This window comes from Piliocolobus tephrosceles, chromosome 16 (assembly GCF_002776525.5).
Source record: "Piliocolobus tephrosceles isolate RC106 chromosome 16, ASM277652v3, whole genome shotgun sequence".
In the NCBI taxonomy this organism is placed as follows: Eukaryota; Metazoa; Chordata; class Mammalia; order Primates; family Cercopithecidae; genus Piliocolobus; species Piliocolobus tephrosceles.
The window spans coordinates 59,837,815-59,855,804 of record NC_045449.1 but is presented as its reverse complement, the minus strand read 5'-3'; the positions used below and the strand labels follow the sequence as shown (position 1 = coordinate 59,855,804).

At 36.9% G+C, this 17,990-nt stretch overlaps 1 protein-coding gene across 7 annotated transcripts in view; it reads left to right on the top strand.

The window, feature by feature from the left end:
- Positions 1–17,990, top strand: part of CEP112 (centrosomal protein 112) — a 558,138-nt gene that overhangs the window by 7,653 nt on the left and 532,495 nt on the right. For all 7 annotated transcript variants that reach the window (XM_023212015.3, XM_023212013.3, XM_023212018.2 and 4 more), the window contains exons 2-4: positions 543–656; positions 5,784–5,974; positions 7,634–7,806. In XM_023212015.3, coding sequence (XP_023067783.2) covers positions 551–656; positions 5,784–5,974; positions 7,634–7,806 — 470 coding nt within the window. In that variant the 5' untranslated portion in view covers positions 543–550. The remainder of the gene's footprint in view (positions 1–542; positions 657–5,783; positions 5,975–7,633; positions 7,807–17,990) is intronic.

The window sequence follows — 17,990 nt, the reverse complement described above, 5'->3', positions numbered from 1 at the left end:
ATGATCTCGATCTCCTGACCTCGTGATCCGCCTGTCTCGGCCTCCCAAAGTGCTGGGATTACAGGCGTGAGCCACCGCGCCCGGCCTGATCTGTTCTTTATGCCTATACTGTTTGCCTTTTCTAGAGTGTCACACAAATGGAATTAGACAGGACCTTTGTTGAAAATCAGTTGTTCATGTTTGTTTTGGTCTGTTTCTGGATCTTTTCCATTGATCTGTCTGTCCTTTCACCAATACCAATTGTCTTGACTACTGTGGCTTTGGAGTACATCTTAACATCTGGTAATGTATAAGTTCTCCAACTTTGTACTTTTTCAAAATTGTTTGGACTCTGTAGTTACTTTACCTGTGCATGTAAATTTTAGAATTAAGCTTATCTCTACAAATAATACGGCTGGGTTTTGATTGGAATTGCATTAAATCTACAGGTCAATTTGGGGAGAACTGGTATTTATCTCGTTTTTTTTTTTAATCTCTCTCATCAGAATTTTGTAGTTTTCAGCATACATATCCTTAATATTTTGATTTAAAATATTTTACAGATTGGATTATGGAAGTGGGAAGTGAAGAAGAAAAATGGGAGAAGCTGGATGCAGAATTTGATCACTTTGTGGTTGATATGAAGCCCTTTGTTCTAAAATTACCCCATAGGACAGGTAAGATTATGTTTGAAAATTAGATTCTTAAGATTAATTTTTTTCTTTATATTATTTAGTCAAACCAATGAACTATCAACATGGAAGAAAAACTGAATTTCTCTAGTAACAATTTTTGCCATTCACATGGGACTGTTTGCACCGAGTTGTTCAAGGGTAGATAGAAATTCAGTGGTGATGTCCTGCCAAACTGTGGAAAGACCTTATTGTGATGCCTCCTCTCACATGTCATGAGCTTATAGCACATGGATCTCTAAAGTTAGCTACAACCTTTTTTCTCACATCTTTTTCTTTTCTGTACGGGAAATTTTTCTCGCAAATTTTTCTTCTTTCTATGGAAAGGGCCAGAGACAGGAGGAGCCTACTACTGTTCTCCTGTTCTCCGGCCCTTGTGTCTATCAAAGCAGAAAATAGTCTATTGGTCTTTTATGCTTATTGGTTGGCAGAACAAAATCCAGTGTGAATAAAGTTTTGTTGCTATCTTGTCTCCAATTCCTGGCCTGTTATTTCTAATTATGGAACGAAAGTCTTTTTCTCAAGTTAGAGAATTTTCATGTAACTTAAGGCACTAGAGAGCAATTGGAAAGAATTTTGGGGACTGGGAAGATTCTCTAAGCCATAGTAGGCATAAGATTGGCTGTAAAGGTAAATGTGACTTGGTAGCTTTTGAGGGGTAGGTTTGGAGTGAGATAAGAAACTATGGCTTTTACTTTTTCCAAGTTGCCTGTTTCGCTGAGATGTCTGAGTGGACTCTATATTCAGTGAGGAACTGACTCAGTATTAAATATAGTAATCCCCCCTTATCTTGAGGAATATGTTCCAAGACCCCCAGAGGCTGCCTGAAACAGCTGATAGTACTAAAACCTATATATGCTGTGTCTCTTCCTGTACATACACACTGATGATTAAATTTAGTTTATCAATTAGGTACAGTATGAGATTAACAACAATAGCTAGAACAATTATAACAATATACTGTAATAAAAATCGTGTGAAAGTAATTTCCCTCTTTCTTTCAAAATATCTTATTGTACTGTACTCACCTATTTTTGAACTGCATTCGAGTGTGGGTGAATGAAACAGGAAAGTAAAACCATGGATAAGGGGAGACTATTGTATTTATTCCAGGGAGTTGTGTTAGGAGAAGGGAGTATGATATATAAATGATGCATTCTGTGGTCACCTATTGTTCTAGGGCCTTCAGTCCTGGATAAGTTGCATGGTCTTCCCTTGAAGATCTCCTCCTCTGCCTTCTTCTCTTGACCTTGTCAGGCTTTAACTTCTTTCTTCCTCTGCTATTTTTCAAATGAATATTTCATGTCCCATGACTCGTTCATGATTATTTGAATGATATCTAATGATATTTATATATTGCATCCTCTTCTAATATCCACTACCTTTTTTTCTTTTTGTCTTAGATTTGCTGATTAGGAAACATTTGTATTAAAATTTCTCATTGTAAATGTATTTCAAATCAAACCATCCTCATATTTTATCTTCTTTAAAAAAAGGTTTTAGGGGCCAGGCGTGGTGGCTCATGTCTGTAATCCCAGTACTTTGGGAGGCCGAGGTGGGCGGATCATGAGGTCAGGAGGTTGAGACCATCCTGGTTAACATGGTGAAACCCCGTCTCTACTAAAAATATAAAAAAAAATTGGACGGGCGTGGTGGTGGGCGCCTGTAGTCCCAGCTACTTGGGAGACTGAGGCAGGAGAATGGCATGAACCTGGGAGGCAGAGCTTGCAGTGATCCGAGATCATGCCACTGCACTCCAGCCTGAGCGACAGAGCGAGACTCCGTCTCAGAAGAAAAAAAAAAAAGATTTTAGCTACATAAAATTCATTAATTGTAATCTTTGATTCCTTGACACATTGTCAGTATTGGTACATCCATAGCTTTCTTTTATTTAGTTTATAATGAGCAATCTGAAACTCACATCTTAATCAAGAACTAGAAATTAATAATAAATTACATCTTATTGCTAAATTCTACTTGTGATAATGGGTTTTCCCATTATTTTACATAGAAGAATGCATTCTTTCATTAACCAAATTGTACTGAATTCTGGGCATTAGAATATTATATAGATTTAAATTTGCTATGGGATGTGGAAAGTATGTAGATTAAAGAACTATTTACTTAAGTTTATCAGTTTCACTTTTGTATTTTCGTTTTTGTTGTTGTTGTTGTTGTTGTTGTTGTTTTTTGAGATGGAGTCTCACTCTGTCGCCCAGGCTGGAGTGCAGTGGCGCCATCTCGGCTCACTGCAAGCTCCGCCTCCCAGGTTCCCGCCATTCTCCTGCCTCAGCCTCCCGAGTAGCTGGGACTACAGGGGCCTGCCACCACACCCGGCTAATTTTTTGTATTTTTAGTAGAGATGGGGTTTCACCGTGTTAGCCAGGATGGTCTCGATCTCCTGACATGGTGATCCGCCTGCCTTGGCCTCCCAAAGCGCTGGGATTACAGGCCTGAGCCACCGCCCCCAGCCACACTTTTGTATTTTCTTCATGTTCATGGTGTTCCCAATATTTCATGAAGTTTGTTTCATGATTATGTAATTTTCACAGCAAAATATACAAAAATTTTTAAAGGCATAGGTTTCCAACCTGAAATGATATTTGCACCATAGTAAATCTGGTCTTAGTGATTTTTGTAGGTAAAACAATAAATGAATATGACCTTGGTAAACTAAAAGATTAGAGCAGATTTATGATTTGCATTAGATATGTAATCCTCAAATTGACTTAGACTGATAAAAAATTATTACCAGAATAGTTTTCATGAGACTTAAAACAGTCCTGTGTCATGGCAAGATAATATGACAAGGCAAGACCTTTATATGTGGATTAAACTGTGCTGTAATTTTTAGGTAGATTTTGAAAAGAATAATTATTTTAAAAAATGGCATGTAAATTGTGCTCAGTTATTTTTAAAGATGTTAAAACCCTCAACCAATCAGCTACAACTCCCTGGATATTATTGAATTTCATAAATAAAACATTCAAGATTTAATTTTAGAGTAATTTGAAAATGCTTAGATAAATCGGAGATTGCATTTTATCTCTTTCAAGGTTTACATAATTAAAATTGTAGAAAGATTTTTCAATATATCTAAAATTATTTTAGAGATGCAAAATTATAACAAAATTTTATCGCAGAAATTTATTTATAAAAAGTCTCCCAGCAAAGAAAAGCCCTGGACTTGATGGCTTCACTGATGAATTTTACTAAATTTTCTTCTTGTACAAAGTAATCCCAATATTTCATGAGTTTGTTCTGTGATTACATAATTTTCACAGCAAAAAATACAAACATTTTTAAAGGCATTCTTCTGTATATGGATATCAAGTTTTCAATATCCATATACAGAAGAATGAAACTAGACTCCTGTCTCGCACCATATACAAAAATAAAAATGGATTAAAGACTGAAATCTAAGACCTCAAACAAGGAAACTACTAAAAGAAACATTGGGGAAAACCTTCAGGATATTGGTCTGGGCAAAGGTTTCTTGAGTAATACTCCAAAAGCACAGGCAACCAAAGCGACAATGGACAAATGGGATCTCATTAAGTTAAAAAGTTTCTGCAAAGGAAACAATCAACAAAGTGAAGACACAATCCAGCGAATGAGAGAAAATCTTTTCAAACTTTTCATCTGAGAAGGGAATAACCAGAATATATAAGGAGCTCAAATAACTCTATACAAAAAAAATCAAATAATCTGATTTAAAAATGGCAAAAGATCTAAATAAACATTTCTCAAAAGAAGACATACAAATGATAAACAGGCATATGACAAGATGTTCAACATCATTGATCATCAGAGCAACGCAGATGAAAACTACAGTGAGATATTATTTCATCCCAGTTAAAATGACTTTAATCCAAAGACAGGCAATAGCAAATGCTGGCAAGGATGTGGAGAAAAGGGAACTCTCCTGCATTTTTGGTGGGAATACAAATTAGTGCAGTGACTGTGGAGAAGAGTTTGAGGTTCCTCAGAAAAACTAGAAAATAGAGCTACCATGTGATTCAGCAGTCCCACTGCTAGTTATATACCCAAAAGAAAGGAAATTAGTGTATTGAAGAGATATCTGCACTCCCATGTTTGTGGCAGCTCTGTTCACAATAGCCAAGATTTGGAAGCAACGTAAGTGTCCATCAACAGACAAATGGATAAAGAAAATGTGGTACATGTACACAACGGAGTACTATTCAGCCAACGGAGTACTATTCAGCCATAAAAAGGAGACCCTATCATTTGCAACAACATGGCTGGAACTGGGGGACATTATGTTAAGTGAAATAAGCTAGGCACAGAAAGACAATCTTCATATATTCTCAGTAATTTGTGGGAGCTAAAAATTAAAACAATTGAACTCATGGAGATAGAGAGAAGAATGGTTTCCAGAGGCTGGGAAGGATGGGTACAGAGGGAAGTGGGGATGGTTAATGGGTACAAAGACATAAAGTGAGTAAGACCTAGTATTTGACAGCACAATAGAGTGACTACAGTCAATAATAATTTAATGGCATATTTAAAAATAACTAAGTATAATTGGATTGTTTGTAACACAAAGGATAGATGCTTGAGGTGATGGATAGATACCCCATTTATCCTGATGTGATAATTATACATTACATGCCTGTATCAAAATATCTCATGTACTGCCTAAATATATATATCTACTGTGTACTCACAATAATTAAAAATTTAAAAAGTTTTTTAATGATAATCTAGAGATTTTATTTTTGTGAAAGTGTTTCTTTGCATTTGTCTTTCTCATAACCAATTACCTAATAACATTAAATTGTAGACCAGGAGTTAGCAGACAATGGCCCATGGGCCAACTCCTGCCCACAGTCTTTTTTGTCAGGTTTTATTGGAACATAGTCATGCCATTTGTTTTCCTACAGTCTCTGAGTGCTTTCACACTACAGTGGCAGCGTGGTTGTGCCAGAGCTCCTATGGCCTGTGAAGCCTAAAGTATGTACTCTCTGGCCTTTAACAGAAAAGGTTTGTGGGTCCTTCTTTTAGACAAAGCAGGTGCTATTATAGGTCTTTGTAATTGAATGTTTCATTTTATAAAAAATTAAGTTTCTAATAGTTCTTATGTATTTATAGAACGGCAGAGGTGTGCTCTTTGGATTAGAAAGCTGTGTGAGCCTTCAGGAACAGGTGCAGGAACAATGGGGAGGAAGAATCGGAACCTGTATGCAAAATTGTTATTGCATATGCTTAAACGAGGTGTGCTTGAAGGCCCTTTTACACACCGACCTGAACCCGGGACACTAAAAATTCTACCTTCATACATGGTAGGTATCAATGAACAAAATGTATATATATATATATATATATATATATATATGTAAGTTTCATTTTTTATAAAAAGCATCAAGTTACCATCCCTTTGGGGAATGGTAATACTGTTAGGTTGTATGTGCTAGATAATATATTAAAATTGTTTTTTTCTTCTTGATTCATTTTTTTCCACCTTTGATAAAATACGTGTATTGCTTATAAGAGGAGTATCCTTACTGATTTATTTATTCCTCAATATTCAATAATATTTCTAAAAAACTGAAAATGAAATTTTTTATATTGAGCTTTACTTTTTATTAATTTTCACTGGATTATAATGGTAATTTTTATATAATTCAGTACTTTCTAGTTTTTGAACTCATATACATTATTTAAACATTCATGAGAGGTTGAAGTGCGTGATTTGTAAAAATTCTTTCTACTCTAATAAAATGACAGTAATAAGTTGGAGTTTAAAAGTCATTTTCTGTACTTAATTTCATTGTCAAAATCAGCTTTATTGCAAAGGCAGTTATGATTATGCTTGGTGGATAAATTGTCACTGTCTTGGTCCTTGTAACCATAAAATATACCTTGGTTTGTGTGGCATTTGCGTGCCGGTACTTGAGAGATCTGGAGTACCTGGTATTGGTAAGTTTGGTAGTTGCTATTAGGATATATATGTGTTTTTTCCATGAACTGCAGAATTCTGTGTGATGTATTTTAAAACTATTTATATTTTATCAGTTTACTTAAAGCATAGTTTAGTCAAGTGGCATGCTGAACATTAGAGAATAATTCCTGTTTTCTGTGGCACAATGCCAAAAGTTTTAATGACTATATCATTTAAAAGAAATTTCTGTGCATGTCCCATATGGAGTGGAGGGTCTTGTGTCATCCTCCCTAAAGAACAGTGCCTTGAGGATTTTGTCTGTAGGATTGGGAGAATTGTTGCAGAGGTGTGCAGTCAATGCAGAGTTTTCTTTAGAAATGTGTAAAGGTAGAACATTATGAAGCACATCTAGATGTGAAGATATGAGTATATTGTATCATGTTTTCCCATTCACACTTAATTTCATAGAGTCAAAGGGAAGGGCTTTATTTAACAAATCATAATAATGAGAAAGTTTAGAGAACTCTCTTGGGTTTCCCAGCTAGTTAGTAGTGTGACCAGAACTAAATCCCAGGTTTTTCACTCTGCTGTTCCCATCTTGTCAAGGGATTCCTAATTTTAATTCTTGGGTTGCATTGTTTTGTGTTTCTCTTCCCACTGATTTCTTTGTGTGTGTGTGTGTGTGTGTGTGTGTAAAGTAGTTAGCGATTACAGAAAGAGATAAGATAGCACATAATTAAAAAAAAAACTTTATATTTAACTTTTCATATTTAACTAATATTCCTTTTGTAATATAAACATTACTATCAGATTTATCTGTTATGTACTTCTGTTTATTGTATTTCTTAGACAGTAGAATGTAACTAAAATGTAAATATGTTATCACTTAATGTATTTTAATATCTCATAATTCATTGTATATTGAATTTTTTAAATGTTTGAGTGTAATTAAATTTGAGTATTGGAAAGGCTGTTATCAAACTTGAAACTTGATGGAAATTTTAGTGGTTTTATTGTAGTACATTTTGAAAGAATAATTTTTCTGATTTTTAAAAATCAGTCCATCTATTTTGATGAACCAAATCCAGCGCAAGCAAAAGGTTCAAGCCCAGAGGGATTACCAGCCTGGGTACTGGGTGAGCTGGAGACAAGTGAACACAAATTAAATGAATCATGGAAACTTTCTTCCGGAGAAGATAACACTTTGGTACAGTCGCCAACTGATGTCTACAGGTATGCTAAGAGAATGGGATTTTGAATGTGTTTCATCATTTAGTCTGTCTTTGGAGCTGATTTATACATTCTGTTTTTCCTTTTTTTTTTTAATAGTAAGTAGTTTACTTTTCCCTTAAGTGCACATTCAAGATTATTTTATATTTTTAGCCATTTAATAGATACCTATTAACTTCATATATATTTTTGATGGCTTGACAAGTGGTCCCTGAGCATCTTTAAATGACATAATTATGTATTTTCCTTTATGACAAGCATACATTAAAAGCATTATCAATAACTTGAACAAAATATAACATCCTGCAAATCCAACTTGAACAATATTTGTTTTCACTTAATGGTATAATGAATGTAAGCATAAACCCCATTAGACTGTGCTTTCTTACTCGAGTATTAAACTTAAATAGGTTTTTTTAGTGCAAAAAAAAATTTCTGAATTTTTGAAATGTACCGAAAGGCCATTATTGTGTTCTATCAAGTGAAAGAAGAAAGATAGGAAAGAGGGACCTTGTGATTTAAGAAGGGGAGAGGGTTGGGCACAGCTGTGCCTCTGTGGTCCTAGCTATTCAAGAGGTGGAAGCAGAAGGATACCTTGGGCCCAGGAGTGTGAGGCCAGCCTGAGCAATAGAGTGAGACCTCATCTGTGAACAAAAAACAGAAGGGGAGAGACAGACACTATGTCTTTGTAGAAGTGAAGGATATCCTTATATCTGGCAGTAAATCACTCATCTGTTAAGTCCTCCGGACATTTGATTTATAACCACTGCTTTAGATGAGTGGGGGAGAGAGATGAGCGCATGGATAGTTTGAATGCAGTGGCTATGCATAGTCATGGAAATATTTGCAAGGATTCAGGTGTGTATAAGAAAAGCGTTCAGGATAGGAAATAGACTTGAGATTTCCAGGGAGTCCAGGTGAATAGATTTTTTTCTTCTTTGGAACACAGGATAAAGTTTGAGAAAATACAATGAGAATATCCTTCACCTGTTACTCATTGACTTTTTTGAGAAATGAAACCATAGTAAAATCCCCAGAATTGTAAAAAATAACTTAATTCTCTTTGTTGGTCACCTATTATTAAATGACATTTTAATGCAAAGGATTGCTAGAGTATGAGGCATTCGTTGTCGGTTATATAATAAGTAATAGGAAAGGCAGGCACTCTTGTGACCCTGGTGAGTCCACCCATCCTTCAGAGATCGCAGCGTGAAAAAAGCCCTTATCGCATATCCCAGGGCAGTTTAGGTGACCCCGTTATTTACTCCGTTAGTACTCTGTGTTTCTTTGCTGCCTTCATCCTATGCGTAGAGGCTTACTATCCTGTGTGCTAGACTGTACATTTCATGAGGTAGGAACTTGTGTTTTTGCTGTTTGCTGTATTTGCTATATTTCCAGCCCCTAGCACTGGGCAGGAACGTGTTAGGAATTCCATAAGTATCTATATTCAAGAGTGAATGCATGCATGAATGAGTAGATTGAGTTAGACACTGCCACATATTTAATCTGGACAAAATCCCTCTGAGACGGATATATTGTGGCAGAGGAAATGGCCTAAAAGGATTTTTTTTTTCTTTTTAACATTTCAGAAAACGTTGAAGGAAGCATAAATTTTAGAAAACGTGGAGGGAAGCTTGGATGTAGGTTATAGCGATTGCCTTCACACACTGTAAGGAATATGACAATGAAAGAGCTGGAAAGGACATGCTTAAAATATCATCTGTCAAATGTCAGAATCACTAAGGTCAATTAGGGCTGCCAAAACAGAAGATCTCAGGGTATCATGTTTCTTTTAAAGTTTAATAGTTTTAACTTGATTATTTTTAAAATTTCAATTTGATTTACATTAGTTAACAGATATTTGTAGTTTTTACATACATGAAGGCATTTAAAAATAACATTTACTTTAGCTAAAGCCAAGAAAACTGATTTTAAGGTGAAATATGTATCATGTGTGACATCAGATCACATGTGGTAGTGTATTGGCCATTGATGGTTCTGTCTTCTTATTTCTTTTCTAAATTTGCCCCTTTACTCTGAATGATCATAGTGTGCTAATGAAAAAGTTAGTATCTGCTAATCTTGACCTAATATATCTAATCAGTTCTGCAAGAAATTGTTTTAAAAAGTTTAAGAGGCTTATAATATTTGACACATGTATGTTTTTATAGTGAATAATTTATTGTTACTTAGAACTGAAGTTTAATGCTGCCTCATAAATTTTACAGCCACTTCAACTTGTCCTTTGAAAAACCTCTTTAATCTTAAAAGATTTTTCCCCCTTAGTGTTTCTTTTTTGATCACTTTATAAAATCCTGCTTTACTTAGACCTTTTTGTATGTGAAGTATTTCTAATGGCATTTTAGATTATGCTGTTTGTGTCCTAGCCTTTTTATATTATTAAAGATGCAGAGTCCTTTTGAAGCCTTTTTGTTAGGACTCCCTATTCAGTAGAGATGGCACCTTTCCTTTACTTCTATTCTTCCTGTAGGATATGGTATATAGCCTTGTTCCTAACTTGTTAGAAGTATGGTAAGGTCATATTCTGTCTGGCTTATTCTCACACTTTATTTTTTCCACCAGTATACATCATATACTAGTGTACTTAGCATTTCACACCAAACAGCTTCAACACTTAACTAGTAGTCCTGTCCTGGTTCTCTTCTTTGCTTTCATTTTTCATATTTCTTGGTTTAAGATAATCTTATTACCCATATTTTCTATATATAGCATTGCTATTATATATCTGTTACTGCATTTTTATGTCAAATATCTGCCTATTTTCTTTTCTTTTTCTTTTTCTTTTTTTTTTGAGATGGAGTCTTACTCTGTCACCCAGGCTAGAGTGCAGTGGCACAGTCTTGGCTCACTGTAACCTCCACCTCCTAGGTTCAGGCAATTCTGCTTCCTCAGCCTCCAGAGTAGCTGGGATTACAGGCACGCACCACCATGTCTGGCTAATTTTTGTGTTTAGTAGAGACATGGTTTCACCATGTAGGCCAGGTGTTGAACTCCTGACCTTAAGTGATATGCCCACCTTGGTCTCCCAAAGTGCTGGGATTACAGGCATGAACCACCATGCCTGGCCTATCTGCCTATTTTCTAGACAGTGAAATATTTTTGTTATATTTGAGTTTGGAGCATGACTTTAGAAAATGTTACTAAGGAGACCATAGACTTAGATCTCATGCATGTATAGTTTGGTTAATTTCATTTAGATCTATAATCATGAGCTATATCAATATATATTATCTTTCTGATCTGCCTTCAGATACTTAACATGGAGGTCTGGTAAAGACCTTAATTGTCTTGATAGTGGTCTTCATGATCCTCCTTCTGGGGTTCATACCTTTATATGATCCCCTCCCCTTGAGTGTGGGCAGGACCCATGACTTGCTTCTAATCAGTAGATTATGGCAATGGTAATGGGATATTATTCCCAGGATTATATTACTTCATCTTGCTAGTAGACTTGCTGTCATTCCCATTGCTGGCTTTGGAAGAAGCAGCTGCCATGAATCATACATGAATCAGATAGTCATAAGGAACTGAATGCTGCTGACATCCACATGGGTTGGGAAGTGAATCCTTCCCTAGTTGAGCTTTTAGATCAGAACCCAGGCCTAGTCCAATCATGATTGCAGCCTTTTGTGGCCCTAAGCAGAGGACCCAGTTCAGCTGTGCCTTGACTTCTGACCCGCAGAAACATGAGAAAATTTATGTGTGTTGTTTAAAGCTGTTAAATTTGTAACAATTTGTTATACAGCAATAGATGACTAGTACAGTCTTTATCCTCATTTTAGAAAATTATGCAATCTCTATATATAATACATGTTTATAAAAACCTCAGTATAGAAATATTTAGAGTAAAAAGTCACAATCCTTCTCTCTGTGTCTTCTTTATCCCACTTTCCTTTTGAGTGGTAATCACCATTAACAATTTTGTGCATATCATTTTACAATAGACATCCACACCTATATAATTAAGAAATTACAGGCCAGGCAAGGTGGCTCACACTTGTAATCCTAGCACTTTGGGAGGGAAAGGTGGGCGGATCACAAGGTCAGGAGTTCGAGACCAGCTTGGTGAATATGGTGAAACCCCGTCTCTACTAAAAATACAAAAAATTAGCTGGGCATGGTGGTGGGTGCCTGTAGTCCCAGCTACTTAGGAGGCCGAGGCAGGAGAATCGCTTGAACCCGGGAAGCGAAGGATGCAGTAAGCTGATATTGCACCACTGCACTGCAGCCTGGGTGACAGAGCGAGACTCCATCTCAAACCAAAAACAAAAAAATTACAAATTGACTCATACTGTGCGTACTGTTCTGAGACTTGCTCTTTTTTTTACTCAGCTTTGTCTTAAACCCGTATCAGGTGGACTTTTAAATTGCAGATAATCCGTAATGTGGATATACTATAATTTAACCTGTCTCTTCTACTTTTAATTTTTTTATTGTTTTAAAGAATGGATGAGTTAACATCCTAGTAATACATAATCATGCCCCTTATTTAAAAATGCACCCAGCCGGGCGTGGTGGCTCACGCCTGTAATCCCAGCACTTTGGGAGGCCGAGGTGGGTGGATCACGAGGTCAGGAGATCGAGACCATCCTGGCTAACACGGTGAAACCCCGTCTCTACTAAAAATGCAAAAGATTAACCAGGCGTGTCGGTGGGTGCCTGTAGTCCCAACTACTTGGGAGGCTGAGGCAGGAGAATGGCGTGAACCCGGGAGGCGGAGCTTGCAGCGAGCCGAGATCGTGCCACTGCACTCCAGCCTGGGCGACTGAACGAGACTCCGTCTCAAAAAAAAAAAAAAAAAAAGGCACCCAGGGTTTGTTTTAATCAGATATTATACGATGACAGACACAGAGACAAGTTGCCTTTGAAAGAAGAATTTGTTTCTCACAGTTTCCAAGAGGAGGGAGGCATGCCACACCATGCAGGCCAGGTGGAGAAGCACAAGGGTTGGTCAGGAGGCAGAAGGAGCAAGGAGAAGTATGGGAGAGAGCCTTTTTATATAGTGGTGGGATGTTCCCTATTGGATAGAAAGTGAAACACTGATGTTGGGATTTGTAGTTGGAGGGTTTGTAATATAATTTCCAAGTGCCCACAAAAAGACAGGAATGGTAAGGATGTGAACAACTTTGGCTGTTAGTTTGGTCCATGATTTCAAGATGCCAAATTATCAATTAGAATACCAAGAATGATTTTTATATGCCTGCATGTGTTTTGGGCTATTATGGATTCTTAGATGAGAAATTGCTTTGTTGGTGGGGTTATTAGTTGGATCAACACCTTGTGCAATGGTTAAAATATATATACACACACACACATATATATGTAGATTTGTATATATATATAAATATATATACACAAATATATATATAAAATATATATGCATTATTGCAAGATCTAATAGGATGAAGTTAAAAAGAAGTACATAAACTATAGGAAGCTTCCACTTGTGTTTGTGTATATGTGTTTTAGAGACTCTATGGATACATATGTGTTCGTGTGCATGGAATCTTTCTGGGTACCACACATGAAACTGTGAAAGGTGGTTAGCTTTAGGGATTGGGGCTAGTTTGGAGTGTACGTTTAAAAACGTTCTTTTTTAAACAAAGTGCCTGTGGTACTAACTAGTACTACCACTATCTCCGTTTACAAATGGAGTTGTAAGGACGAAGTGAAATAAGGTATGTAGAGCCCTTGACAGAGGGCCTGTTAAGAGTTAGCTGCTGCTGTCGCCATCATCACTGGTATGGTGATCGTTATTGTAATAGTTCATCAGGGCCTTGCTTGTTAGATTGTTTGACCATTCTTTTGCTTCTCTAATTACTAATCCTCCCAAAGGGTATTATCTTAAATTCCGTTGGTCATTAATTATTTTCGGTTACTAAAAGTAATTTTGTATTCCCTGAGAAAAATAAATTATGACTATGCAGAAAAGTTATGATTTTAAGTGTGAACCCTGCACAATATCAAAATAAGGAATGGTAATTGTATTTTAAAAGAGACTTTATAGGAATCTTTATTTAAACAACATAACAAGCCTCTTTTTCAAGGATAGATGGAACACAGAGTGGCTGGCCTAATTGTTTACAGTTTTTCACGCCATATATTTGAAGCTGCCTAAATAGCTAATTTGTTTTTGTTTTTGTTTTTTTTTTGAGATGGAGTCTTGCTCTGTCACCCAGGCTGGAGTGCAGTGGCGCGATCTTGGCTCACTGCAAGCTCCGCTTCCTGGGTTCAATCGATTCTTCTTCCTCAACCTCCTGAGTAGGTGGGATTACAGACATGTGCCACCACACCTGGCTAATTTTTTTTTGTATTTTTAGTAGACACGGGGTTTCATCATGTTGGCTAGGCTGGTCTCGAACTCCTGACCTCAGGTGATCCACCTCCCTCGGCCTCCCAAAGTGCTGGGATGACAGGTGTAAGCCACCGTGCTCGGCCGGTAACTAACATTTTGATTTTAGTTCACATCAGCTGTATACTCTTCATGCTTTATCTCAAAGACGGAACACAAAGGTAATAGGTTGTATTCTTGCCTTACAATTCTGTCAAAAATATTTTGAAGCTTCCTGTTAATGGCTTATAATTATCTTATGTCTTTTCAGTGAAGTATGTGTGGTCTGGTGGCTTATTACCAAAGTGCAGTTAGGTTCTGGGATAGGGAAAGACTTAAAAAAATGATTTAATAGCACTTATTATTTTTACTGAAAACTTTGATTAAAAGTTATGGTAGGGTGAAGAGGAGTAATGTTAAATAAACCCTGACCTTTAAATGCTGCTTTACAGTGGAAGAAACACATCGTTTCTGCTTATTTGAGAGGAATTTATTGATGAAAAATAAGGCATTTAATTAGATTTCTTTCGGTGCCATTTTATTAGGAGCCTCCACCAGATTGCTTAGGATTTCTAGGAGAGTGCAAATAATTATTAACTACCTACTATTTTTACCGTATCGGATTTAGGCTAACTTTATATAAATTATATTTATCTTTTAACTCCTATTGGGTCATCTAAATAATACATGTGTTCATACCTATAAGAAAGAACTTGGAGAGTAATTATTCTATTTTAAATAATTATAGAGGACTATAGTTTTTACATCTTTGCTTTAATGAGATTTTGCCATGGGTTATTTGATGCTAGATTTGAGTTTGGAATGAAGATTCTAATTATGGTCCTGCCTTTATGGAAAATGTGACTTGCTTTACAATGATCCTCTTTATGATGTGGTTTTCCGGGAATGCATTGTGGTAAAAAGCTGGGATTCTGTATGTCTTATCCCCGTATAGCTAACATTTCATTTGTGTGTGCAGTTTAATAACATGGCCAGCAGATGGTGATCAAGTATAATGAAAACCAGTCTATGTGAGAAAACATTTTTTGCTTTAAAAATATTGATTTAATTTTTTAGTCTGTGGATGCAAAAGAATCTTTTTACTTTGTAAGCTCCATTTTTATATGTAAATGATATTAACATTATAAATTGCTCCTGCTGAGATTGTTGGATGAATTAATTTATCAGGGAGTCAATCAATACCTTTCCTTCTTAGTAAAACCTTCTTAAATATTACCGGCCAAAAGTACATTCATTTTATTTGTGAATAATCCCAATGTTTGGACAAACATGTGTTCTACAGCAGTGCTGTTCAATAGAAGTTTCTGACGGTAATGTTCTATAGGCAGCGCTGTCCAATACGGTAGCCACCAGTACACGTGACTGTTGAGCAGCTGAAATGTGGCTGGTGTGATTGAAGAACTGAATTTCTAATTTCAAGTAACTTAAATAGCCACATGTGATTAGGGGCTACTGTGTTGGGCAGAACAGTACCAGATCTGAATCTTCTGCTTGGCCACTGCAAAACCTGACTGACCAGATGGAGAGCTGGTGGCCTGTTCTCTGTCTCCGGGGGGTTGTGGGGTGGGGATGGGGACTAGGGCTTGGGAGCTGGTGCATAGAAACTGGCTGTGCCACATGGGAGACCTTTCTTCTGTGCTTACTTGCATTTCATGGGCAGCTCTCTTTTTTGGTGATGATCACCCATGATCAACATCTAGTTGCTCTTCTCTTGGTCAATTTCCACTGTCAGAGGAGCTCCTACTAACAAAAAAGAAACTGTTAATAAACACACACACACACACACACACACACACACATATTTTTTATTTTTTTAATTTTTTGAGATAGAGTCTCGCTTTGTTGCCCAGGCTGAAGTGCAGTGGTGTGATTTCGGTTTACTGCAACCTCTGCCTTCTGGGTTCAAGCATTTCTCTGCCTCAGCCTCCTGAGTAGCTGGGATTACAGGTGCCTGCCACCACGCCCGACTAATTTTTGTATTTTTAGTAGAGATGGGGTTTTGCCATCTTGGCCAGGCTGGTCTTGAACTCCTGACCTCGTGATCCACTGGCCTTGGCCTCCCAAAGTGCTGGGATTACAGGTGTGAGCCATCATGCTGGCCTTTTTTTTTTTTTTTTTCTTTTGCGATGGAGTCTTGCTCTGTTGCCCAGGCTGGAGTGCAGTGGCACGATCTTGGCTCACTGCAACCTCTACCTCCCGGGTTCAAGTGATTCTCCTGCCTCAGCCTCCCGAGTAGCTGGTATTACAGGTGCCTGCCCAGCTAATTTTTTGTATTTTTAGTAGAGACGGGGTCTCGCTATGTTGGCCAGGGTGGGCTCCGACTCCTGACCTCAAATGATCCTCCTGCCTTGGCCTCCCGAAGTGCTGGGATTATAGGTGTGAGCCACTGTGCCTGGCCAAATCTGACTAATTTGACAATCTTTTATACAGTGGACACTTGCTGATAGACACTTCACCTTGTACTCTAGAAATAGGACTGCTACATAAATGAGAAGCGAAAACTGCTTCTTAGAGTACTCAGTAAAATATAACATTTCACACATATAAAACCACTTAGTTACTCATTAATTTTCAACATTAATGTGCTAATTAAATGTCACTCTTAGGTATTTACTGAGATGAGGCAGTGGCAACTATTTGTAACTGGGATGGAGCAGCTTTGAAAATAATGGTCCTTAGGCCATTATTTCTCTTAGGCTTTTTTCTCCCCCAGTAAGAGAACTTTCTGACAATTTAGTCACATTTCTTTTTTGCTTTCTTTTAATGAATGAGGCTTTGTAATAACATCTTTTTATTTTATTTTATTGTTATTATTTTTTTGAGACGGAGTCTCACTCTGTCGCCCAGGCTGCAGGCTGGAGTGCAGTGGTGCAGTCTTGGCTCACTGCAAGCTCTGCCTCCCGGGTTCACGCCATTCTCCTGCCTCAGCCTCCCGAGTAGTTGGGACTACAGGTGCCCGCCACCATGCCCGGCTGATTTTTTGTATTTTTAGTAGAGATGGGGTTTCACTGTGTTAGCCAGGATGGTCTCGATCTCCCGACCTTGTGATCTGCCTACCTTGGTCTCCCAAAGTGCTGGGATTACAGGCGTGAGCCACCACGCCCGGCCTGTAATAACATCTTTTAATTTCACAAACAAGTTTCTCTTCGTCCGGTAATATTGAACAGTTTGGGTTGTCCTTTTTAATAAACAAAAATGGATAACAGTAAGCTTATATTTTAACATTTAATTTTAATGAAATTTAAATATTGAGTATTCTAAGTCAGAGATATATTAATAAACAATGATTTAAATGTACTATTTTTTAAATTTGGTTTTTATTTTTAAGTTTTAAAATCAAGTGTGCCATTTTAAAGTAAATAGTTGGCAATATGAAGTCTTAAAGTGCTTATGGATCTATGCTCACCTTTTTCTAGTTTTGTTAAGCATCTTATGTTTTTCATTTAGTTTTCTTTTTCTTTCTAATAAAGTTCTTTTTGAAAAATTAATATAAATATGTTGTGGATCGTTGGAAGTTATTTTCATTTTTAAATTTTCAGCATTATTTGATACTTTACTGGATTATTGTTATTTATTTTTATGTTTCATAAGTATATTTAGTAATATACCCAAAGAAGACTGTTCTACAGATGGTAAAAACAATGTTACCTGCTGCTCAGATGAATGAAAAGACAGGAAATCAGAAGTTCTCATTTTGGTTTTCTGATAATTTATAATTCAGTAGTTGTATTGCTTTAAAAATTTTTTTTTTTTTTTGAGACGGAGTCTTGCTCTGTCGTCCAGGCTGGAGTGCAGTGGCCGGATCTCAGCTCAC